Here is an 11,075-nt window from a genome sequence, read left to right as displayed (position 1 = left end):
TATTGACAGCAGCACCCTCGCTCACATGCTTGATTGTCTCATCAACAAAATGTGAAATGGTTACATCAATGCAGCGAGTTGCACATTTGGGAAGTATAATTGGTTTTCCCGGTTGCAGCCGCGCATTCAGGCTCCTCTGTCTCTTTGATTGGGCTTTCTGTCAAACCCAAAAGGCCCACAGAACCGAAACGAATAGGTGCTTTGATACTGCATGACAGACTCGTAGCATGATTGTGTCCATCCCTTTCCCCCGTTGCTGCCTCAGCGATTGTGCAGCGATCGTACGCAGGATGGATGAGTACAAGCTTTACAGTCATTAGTGCACCTCAAATGTTTTCTTACCTCCAGCTGAGGCGGCCCTGCGGGACTCCCGTGGCACCGCTGAGTGAGACAGCGCCAGCCGATTTGCTGATTAACACTATCAGGCATTAATAACGTCTCATTTTCATTCATTAGGGGATTCTCAGCTGCATTTTGCTGCCTCTGCAGCATGTCACTGTTTGATCAAAACAGCATGTAGAATATCACCCTCTACACTAATTGGTGAAGATGAGGCGTGCTGGCAGTGGGTAGGGGACTGCTGGGTAATTGCTGGCTTTGGCTGAATCCAGCTGTAACGTCTGTAGTCAAAGCTCTGAGGACCCCCTTCCTCCCCCCGTAGCAGAAAAGAAAAGTGACACAGTCAGATCTCAGCACAAACTTAAAGGGGATTGATGAAGTAGCGTGCGCAGAGATAAATATGGTCGTGCAACAAATCCATAAGGACTTTCCCAGCGCAGCGAATGATCTACAGAGACCGCAGTTTTTATACCTTATTGTACCTTAGAGAAGCAAGTTACTGTGTGGGCGGTGAGTTTCTATTAATAGAAACTACATGTAATCAGGACTGTAGGTGGTAAACCATCCGTAGCTTTGTGTAGATTTCAGAGCCATCTGTTCGTGGTAATCGGTTGACATTTGTCTCAGGCATACGAGAACATAGTATTTTGTCTTCATTGGATGAGGATATGCAGATGCTCAGAATAATTGTTGGACTGGGTTGTGTGAGTGAGGAGAGAAATGGTCTTCAGACTTTTTATGATTGGAAGTTTGAGCGTTGAGTGATTCTCTAGTCCCAAACTTATAATTGTGCACACAGTTGTTGTCAACAGTTTGTTACATTATTTACGCTTAATTTGTTGTTTTCAGACACTGTACTGCAAAACATTAACGCTGAATAGCTAGTGTTGGACAAAATTAACCAATTAGCATATTTTACTTAGCAAAGAAAGCCTTTTGCTTTTCAAGAAGCATCATATCCTCTTGAAATAAATTGTACTGTATGTAACAAGATATAACACCATGTTTCAATAAGAAAAGCAAATAATGAAATCACTTTTTTTAAATCAGTAATGTCTCAAATGTGGGAGTAAATCATTGCTTTAAAGGTATACTGTGCAGGATTTTAAAAAACATGTAAGCCTACAGTATAGACTCATACAATAGTAATCCCTCTCACCTTTTTGCACAAAGAATACAGTCGTGATGTACTTCTCTTTATTTCAGTGTGGGTTTTGTGTCTTTTGGCTAAAAAAAAAGGCAGAATAAAATGGAAATCTGATTCATTGTTTGGTGTGTGGACTCCACCTGATTTCATGAAACCACTTGTGATTTTTTTTTTCATATTTATGAGGCCATTTAATCACTTTTGTAAGATGCCTAATGGAGCATCTGCAGTTGGCAGCAGGCATTACACATACAGGAAACAGGTGAGAGATGATTCTCCAACCACGGTGTTTAGGAGTGCAGTTTTTTTTGGTCTATGGGTTATGAGCAGTGCAGCTGAAGATCATTTTCTCCCCTTACACTGTAATTTTTGGAGATCTGAAGAGGTAAAATTATACCGTATTTTAGAGAATACAAAATTATGGAAAATTGCTAAACTTCAACATTTTGTGTAGTAGGATCTAGTTTTTCTGCATATCCTACCCAATTTATCATCTTGTGACCCCTTTGAATCATCTTGTGACTCCTTGTGGGGTTCCAACACACAGGTTGGGAGCCAGTGGGGTGGACAGTATGACCTCAAATTAATATCACAGTTACTGTTTTAAATTAGGGATGCAAGGGAGGAATTTCACGACCTTGTGCCACCTCGCGGAATATGGGGACAGACTTGTCTCGTCTTCAAGACAGCATTGGAGGTTTGGCACCGAAACAATGTCTGTACAAACAGGACAGCTGGCAGCATGGGACCATAGACAACATGACATTTTGATGACATGTTTTTTGTGTGCGACCCACTGCAGGAGATTTAAAAAGCAGCTGGTAGGAGCACCTGAATCTCATAGGTCTTTCCAATTTGCAGACTTTTACAGTCGCTGTTCTTCTTTGAGTTAGCTGCTAACTGCTATTAGCTGCTTTTTAAATCTCCTACGGTGGATCACATGCATAATATCAAAACGTCAAACCTGTTCTGTCCATGATCCTGGTCTGCTGGCTGTCTCGTGGCGGTTAGTTTTTCTAACTTTTTTTTTTTTTTAAATTAACAAACAAATTAATTCATAGATATAAATCTACTGAATTGTTTTTTATTATTAAATCAAATTGTGCACCAGCAACTTGGTAAAAAGTATCAGCATCAGCCTGATATCAGTATTGGTTTGTGCATCCCTATTTTATATGCAACAGAGTGTATTATTTTCTGCCTCATAATGGTGAATTTCTGATACATTTGTCCAAATTAGTGACAGTCTGACCATGTCAGGATTTTGGATTGGGCTTGGGCTGATTAGTTGGTTAAATGTCTGGCTTGAGATGTCATTGGTTGTCCTGACTAGTCACAGTTTCATCATATGGGACTCTGACAGTTTATTAAAAAAGGTTATACAAGCAAAGGAAGGTTGAGATTTATACTTATCATCTGGCCCCAGACAGTCACATCATAGTCGCCAACTGTGACTGTCCGTCTGTCCCTGCAGTGACCTTTAACTGACCACTGCTCCTATTTCCTAATTATTATCAGGACTGTTTCTGTAGCTGCTACAGTAAAAGGGCAACATTTTTAATTATACAGTTTTGGATTGCTCATATCCGCACACATTTTGAGAAACTCTGTTGTGTAACAATGCTTTTCTATATAAAGTGTTAATTGTCAGGCCCACTAAAGCTGACATGACCTGATAAATGGGACTCAACATAGTGTGAGATGCCTGCACAGCTTGCTCTGTGATCAATATTTTGTTTCTGAAAAGTCAAAGTTGTTTCTCACTCGTGCTGCCGTTAGACATCTCGATCAGTCCAGTCCAGCGTGTTTGTGAGTCAGCTGTGACCGGCATGCTGAAATGACAGATTGACAAAACGCCAGCCACTATGCACTCCTCCATTTGCTCTGTGAATAACCGAGCTTTAGGAGGCATGACTCGACCAGGGTAATATATGCATTAAAACTCTTGCAAAGAAATCACAGGATCCACTAGCGTTGGGAACAGTGGGTTGCCATAGAAATTACAAGTGCTGAAGTTTCCCCTAGCAACAGTGGATTGAAAATAGACTGAATCTGTCCAGCAGGGGCATGGCTGTAGGCTAAAAGATTGTTTTTCGAACAGTTTTTCATGGTGTGATTTAAATGTGTATTTAAGTTTTGAGTGTCTTTAGATTCCAGTGAAGTGTGAGGATGTTAGAAACAAGCTGAGCCGTAGAAGAGTGTATGGTTTCACTAAACGTTGTGTATGGCAGAGTTGTGGTTGTAAACAGTCATCTGCGACACTGCTGAGAGTTTATATTCAGCCTTTGTGTAAGCACCTCTCATAATGCTCTTGTCCCTCAGCTGTATCACCGGTTAAATTGGAATCACTGACATTTCTAGGCCAGCGATATGGGTCATTTGTATTTGCTGCAAAGTCGCAACATCCATTTGTGAGACATCTGCCAATGCTGGCAGATGTGACCTAAACTCTTCGTCCAAGGAAACAGTCACTAGGAGTGTATTAAGTTGTGAGGCAGTGGGAAGGCTCTGGAAGACTCTTGTTAGATGCCATGTTTGGAGTGCATTACCCTGTGTTATTATTGTTCTGGTTTAGAGACTGTCCAGTCATTCATGCCTGTCCAAGGAGCTGTTTCAATTATGGGAAAGATTTGGAAATGTGAGCTTCAGTGCACAGACGCTCACATTTTATTTTGATGGCTTTGTAAAAATTGAAACAACTGAAATTTCATATAATGGGCCAGGAAACTGCTCGACTGAAACTTATTGTAAGTATCTTGCAAATGATGTGTTTTGATTGATTTTTATCCCTTTTTAAAGGGACAGTTGACTCCAAAAGCTAAAGCATATTTTCCCACTTCCTGTAGTGCTAGTCAGTCTAGATTGTTTTGGTGTGAGTTGCTGAGTGTTGGAGATATCGACACATAGATGTTTGTCTTCTCTTGAATATAATGGAACTAGATGGCACTCAGCTTGTGGAGCTCAAAGTGCCAAAAGATACATAAAAAAACTCAACAACAATGTCTCTTTCTTCTTTTCTTTTTTATCTGCCAGTTAATTGCTTGGTTCAATTAATATTTGTTTGCAGAAAATGTCAGAAAATCAATAGAAATGGCCATTACAGTTACCCAGAATCCAAGGCAATATATTCAAATTGCTCGTTTTGTCCAGCCAAGAATCCCAAACCCAAAGATATTCAGTTTTTTCTATCACATAAGGCAGCAAATCTTCACATTGGCCAAGATGGAGTCAGAGAGAATCTGACTATTCTGCCTGAAAATGACAATGACAAACAAGTATTTGACTGTTAAAACAGAAAAATTAACTTTCAATTCAGTGCTAGATATAGATATATAAAGTAGAGCTGCAACAGTTATGCGATCAATTAGTTAATTAACTCTCTTAATTCTTCAAACAAAAATGGCAAACAGCTGGCAATTTGCTGCTCTTTTTTGTCTTTTGTTCAATCGATAGTAAATTAAATTATATTAAGTTTTGGATTGTTGTCTGGACTAAACAAAACATTTGATGACATCACCTTGTGCTTTGGATATGTCACTTTGCGTGTGTGTGCGCAAATGCGCGGACTCTCACCAATTGTCCCTGGCAAAGAGCTCACACTCCTGCAGCAGTAGTCTCCTAGTGTCTCATGATAGAGAGTTGGGGAGCAACAGCAGGGCAAGGAGCTGTTAAGCTCCACACAGAAGGGCTCCCCCACCCTGGGTTCACACCAGGAACCCTCTTGCTGTGAGGCATGGGTTTTCTCCAGGTACTCCAGCTTCCTCCCACAGTCCAAAGACATGCAGGTTAAATGGTGACTCTAAATTGTCCATAGGTGTGAATGTCAGCGTGAATGGTTGTCTGTCTCTATGTGTCAGCCCTGTGATAGTCTGGCGACCTGTCCAGGGTGTACCCTGCCTCTTGCCCAGTGTCAGCTGGGATAGGCTGCAGCCCCCCGACGACCCCCAACAGGATAAACAGTTATGGAAAATGAATGAATGAATGTAAGAATAATACATGGCTACCGTGACCTCACCCATTGGTTTGTGGACTCCCATTTTGAAGCCTTGAGTTCGGCATGTCAGCTGTTGTCGTCTTATTTCTGACGTGACCACATATGGGGAGAGGCTGGCGCTGTGGAGGAGTGGGGGATGGACCTGACTGAGAAGCCAAAGACATTATCAGCGGACAGCCTGTCACTCAAAGCAGCCCGCCCTTTATTATGTCTAAATTTTAATGGGTGAATTATATTAAAATTCACCCCGTACAGTCATGAACTAGGAAATTAGCTATAGAGACCAAAACTGTTTTTCATACCTGGCTGTAAACATGTTGATTTTTGCTGTAAAGTTTGGTATTCTAACATGGAGGTCTATAGAGATTGATGTGCTTTCGAAGGCAGTCTTGAGAGGCCACTCTAAAAACTGCAGTTTTTGGCACCTTCATGCTGGCTTCATTTTTCAGCCCTGGAAGTTGCTGCCTGGTAGTAGCCACAAAGTAAAAGCTTCTGCATTTGATGAATGTCTGAAAATGCAGCCTGAAGGACATATGCCTATTTCTAGCACCAGCTGTTTACCGGCTGATACACCACACGCTGCCTGATGCTCACTGTTACACTGGTTTACAAAACTAAATCCAATGTGTGGGATTTTATAATCGCTAAAATCCATTAACCGCTGGCTCTGATATTGATTCGTTGCAGCTATAATAAGTACTATCAGAGGCTGATATTCTCTGTTCTGGATGTTAAAACAGACGCTTTCTGTAATAATGCTCTCTCTGTGAGCAACTTAACTGCAGCTGTATCTGAAGTGATGAGGTAAAGAGCAGCACAGGATGCAGTTTCTGCCTCTATTTAAACCTGGGTCAAGTAATTTAGTTCATCTTGAAGGAAGTCTTTAGCTTGCTGAGCTAAAGAGTCGTTGCTTGCTCTGCCACTGTTAATGAGAGGCTGTCAGGGAAACAGAAAATCTAATCATACCTGCCATCAGTGTCATGTGCTAATGACATGCTGAGTGTGAGTAAAGCACGTGGAGCATGGTTTCTGACTTGAGTCATGCATACATTACACTTCGGGGTCCCACTGGGGAAAACTATGCACAGGTGTGTCAATTATAGATGTGTGTTTCGTGCGATTGATGCATTTTATATTGGCGTGATGAATAATAGTTGCTCCTCGGAAGTGTGAGGAACTTTTAAAAATCTTTGACATAATTGGACATAATAAAACATTCTGCTGCCGCTGCTGGACATTTTATCTTCGTTTGTACCAGCAGGCGCCTCGCTCTGTTCATTATCTATGCAAGAGAGTGGGATGGGAGGCAGCCTCACCATGAATTCAACCCAACAACAGCTGAACAGAAGAGTTCACGGCTCAGGAAGCAGCACACCCTGTGATGGGGAGTTTCACACTGTCAGCCCGCGGTCACGATCGGCTGGAGAACAGCTACCGCTCGCCCTCGCCTGGACGACCGCACTTGACAGACATCATCCTCTCTGATCTCAGATCAGAGCTCGCGTGTAGCAGCTTCTCAGTGGCTGGCAGGCACTTAGTTACTCAGCCAGAGTGGAGAACATTTCTCTGGCATGGAATTGACCCTCTTTTCTCATAATCCACCTCCTGTTTTCACTCGGACTGAGCGGAAGAAAAGCAGCCTGTAATTTGTTCATAATGTGAAATTTCATACATGAAGACTGGGCGTCAGAGATGTCCTTGACTTAACTTGTGGACTGCCTGCCTGAGTGAATCGTCTCCATCAGGTTCACATATTTCCATAAAGCCTGCTCACTGCACGTGGTGTATTAAATACATTCCTGTGAAAGTTTGATGGGCAGTAACATTATAAAGATCTCAGCCAGAGGGGAGCAGTAAACAGGTCAGCTGCAGGAAGCTGTCACTCATGGGGACTTTCTTTGTGAACACAGGGATCCAGTTTGACAAAATGTCAACAAGTAATTAGCATTGAAAACAAAGCTGTGACACGTTATTAAATCCAGACAAATGTATTTTCAATGTAAAGTACATAAATAAAAGCAGAAATGTCAAGGACCGTGCTTTTCAGTACTGCAACTCACATTGCTCACTGTTATTACTTCATCAGTATGCACATTTGCAGATTTATGTCTATTGAGTTAGCAAAGACGTCTAAATATGTGGCTTAAACAGCCTTTCCACTTCTGGGCCAGTCACTCCCACACCCGATCGTTAACTTGTAATCGATAAATCTTGACTGATGATTCCCTTCTCCTGCCGAATAAAACGCACAACCATTTGGTATCTCTTTGAATAAAAAGAAGTCGCCCAAATGACCTTGTCTTTTAGGCACAGAGCTTGATGAATTACCCTGCTACTGGTGCAATTTCTAAAAGTGTGTAGGGTTGGTGTGCCCAGGTGTGTCATTACAAAAGTTTTCCCAAAATAAATCCGCAACCCTTATTCGAAATTTTAATAAATCCATTTCCAGTGTGTTACAGATTGAAGTATCTCCCTCTCACTCCATTTAATAACCAAGCATGGATGTTTCAGGCTGTAGTAACACCCCAGCTTGCATTCATGTCATGCTCTCACCTTTTGTCTTTATGTAGAAACACAACTTTAAAAAAAACAACAAAAAACTATAAGATTACGCAGCCATGCCTCAGCTCACCTCAGCCCAGAGTCATTATTCGTGGTGCTTGTAAGGTAATAACGACTAATAATATGTGATTGCTTCCACAGAGTGACTATATTCTTGACAGCCACTAACATAAAAGCTCCCGTGTGTGCTTTTACTCCAGATTACCCAGGAGCAGTTTATCCTTGCGTCCCAGTCCCTGCATCTCCAGCGACCAGGCTGCGACACCGTGTACCCAGTGGGTCTGTACGGCTGGAGAAAAAGATGCCTCTACTTCTTCCTGCTGCTGCTCTTGGTCACCATGATAGTTAACCTGGCCCTCACTGTCTGGATCATAAAGGTCATGAATTTCTCAGTGGTGAGTACAGCACGGCATGGTCCAACATTAAGCTGAGTCTGTTGGGTATTAGCATAATAATATTTAACATATTCATGAGTGAATTAGCTTTACAGTAGCTGCTGTTTATTTTGAATTAGTGTGAGAGTTGTTTGAGCTGTACCCAGTTTGTCAAAGACCTTACACTTACTGGTCGTGACAACTAGTTTTCCCTGGAAATATCTCCACTGTAAGGCTGCAGTTAATGAATGTTTTCATCATTACTTGATATCTCGATTATTTTTCAAGTCATCGATTAATGGTTTCCTCTATGAAATTTTCGAATAAGCCATGAATAATGCCCATTAACATTTCCTAGAGCCAAAGGCGATGTGTTCAGATTGCTCATTTTGTATGACCAACCATCTAAATATTCAGTTTACAATTATATAAAACACAGAACTTGAGATCGGCATTTTTCCTTCATAAATGACTTAATCAGTTATCAAAATTGTAACACACTCATTTTCTGTCAATTGACTAATCAGTTAATGGACAAATCATTTGATTCCCCTGGAGCAAGAAGAGATGATTTGTTTTAATGCAATTGGAGTTGAGTAGACAGCATGAGCAGCAGTACCTTGCAAGTGTGGACAAAGAAAAGTGCACAACTACAGAAACCCAAACAGAAAAGCCAAGAGAAAATGATTTCCACAGTGTTATTGAAAAGTAAAATAAAGCCTGTTAGGTGCTCAGCTCTGGAGATGTTTACATCATTTTTAAAAAGGTAACATTTTTAAAGAGACTTTAGTTGCGTATCTTGTGAAAGTTTGGGAATTCCTACCAAAGTCTCAGACTCACAACAAAAAAGCTAATAGCTAGACTTCTGCACTCATAACATTTAATAGAATTAATTCAAATCCTTATTCAGAAAAGCAAAACTTAATATTGAATGAAATGTTACAAGAGAAAAAAAGTAGTCTTTTACTGTGTTCTCATGGATTTAAAGCACAAATCTGACAATATGGCAGACTTACAGATAATGTACAGCAGTGGTTGTCAACCTTGTTCGTGTCAAGGACCTGCTATTGATATACATTAGATCACAGACTCCCATTTGATTACAGCTTGCTTCCTGGATATCCGTCTGAAAAGATTTTGGTTGTTGAGATATGGTCAAACCATAGCTGGAGCTGCAACAAGTGGTCGATTAATCAATTAGTTGCTGGCTTCATGATCCTTAATGTGAGAATTTGATGCTTTTCTTTGTCATACACAATAATAAACTGAAATGCTTTCCATTTTTGGACTGTTCAGGCCTTTGCACACTGAGTCCGTTTTTTTTGGATGCGTTTTTTTAATCTGTCATCTGAAGAAAATCGTTACGCATAGGAACGTTGTGCACTGATTCCGATGAGTTTTATTGTTCTTTTTGGTGCAAAAATTCACAACATGTGACAAAATGGAAAGACGCATTTCCTCCTTTGTCTCTCTGATTACCAATCTGGCTGTCCATCACTCCTTCCCTGTCTTGCATTAGGCACTGCAGCTACATTAAGGGGCGGAGCTGTCCTCCTCCTCTTCATCATCATCATCCACCTGTATATTACTGATCCGTTGAAACTGAGCTATCTGAGATATGAAATGATTCTGTGTGCCCCGTTCTTCTGTCTTGTCATGGCTGTGTCCTGCCGCCACGTTTTCTTCACTGATTTCTCGGTCAAACGTCTCTAAAGACTTCTGACAGATGTGGAAAAACACAGAAAATCAAACCTTTTCTTAAAATTATGTTAGACGCACGTTTTGGACTCAGTGTGCAAACCTGATTGACACAACATGAGGTCGTATTTATTTTTAGACGTGCAACAATTTCGGAAGAAAAATAGGCTCAGTGTGCAGAGACCTTTAGTTGGGAAAAACATGCCACATTTAAAGTTATAAAGGGCATATTTTACTATTTTCTGACGTTTTATTAACAGATTGATTAATCGATTTATCCACGAAATGAGGGACAGATTAGTCGATACTGAAAAAACTAGTTAGTTGCCCTTTCGTCAACAACTGATGAGACAACTGTGGAGGGAGTAAAACCTATGATCAGGAAAGTCACTCTTTTGACTCTTAGTCACATTGGACTAACTTCTGTATTGAATTAAACGGTGAAAGTTATCTATTCCCCATTTTGCCTGGGACCCCATAAATGTCAGTCTACTCTTTTGCATGGTTTACTGTCTCAGAGGTTAAGGAAGAGTTCGTCAACGAACATTAATTTTACTGCATTGAGATCAAGTGCAAGTTTCTTTCTTACAAAGCCTCAGTGAAAGAAATTTATTCATGCAGGCCCATCTGAGATGTGTTTCAGGCACCGTCTCTCATGTTGCATGCTTTGTCTCATGTGGATTTGATAAAGAATTAGAAAACTTGGCAGCAGGAACGGCTGTCGCAGAATGTGTTAATCTCAAACGAAAACCAAACAGGCAGATGCTGCAAGCTCCTGTGACATTTCCAGGGACAATGCAAACAACTTAGCATTTTTTCAACAAACTCGCGGTGGCAGCTTCCCCCCTCTGTGACGGATGCATCCCCTGACTATTGCCATCAGTCCTCTCCTCCTTCGCCTCCCATCAATCTGTGTCATGAGTAAAAGACCTTATCAGTGCTGTTGGTGTCGCTCCAGAAA

At 41.1% G+C, this 11,075-nt stretch overlaps 1 protein-coding gene across 3 annotated transcripts in view; it reads left to right on the top strand.

Annotated features, from left to right (window-relative positions):
• The window catches only part of LOC125883610 (zeta-sarcoglycan-like), a 68,290-nt gene that overhangs the window by 1,964 nt on the left and 55,251 nt on the right, over nt 1–11,075 (top strand). For all 3 annotated transcript variants that reach the window (XM_049568037.1, XM_049568036.1, XM_049568035.1), the window contains exon 2: nt 8,243–8,437. In XM_049568037.1, coding sequence (XP_049423994.1) covers nt 8,243–8,437 — 195 coding nt within the window. The remainder of the gene's footprint in view (nt 1–8,242; nt 8,438–11,075) is intronic.

Source organism: Epinephelus fuscoguttatus, linkage group LG23 (genome assembly GCF_011397635.1).
Source record: "Epinephelus fuscoguttatus linkage group LG23, E.fuscoguttatus.final_Chr_v1".
Classification (NCBI taxonomy): domain Eukaryota; kingdom Metazoa; phylum Chordata; class Actinopteri; order Perciformes; family Serranidae; genus Epinephelus; species Epinephelus fuscoguttatus.
The sequence above is the reverse complement of the archived record's forward strand: the minus strand, read 5'-3'. Positions and strand labels throughout refer to the sequence as shown.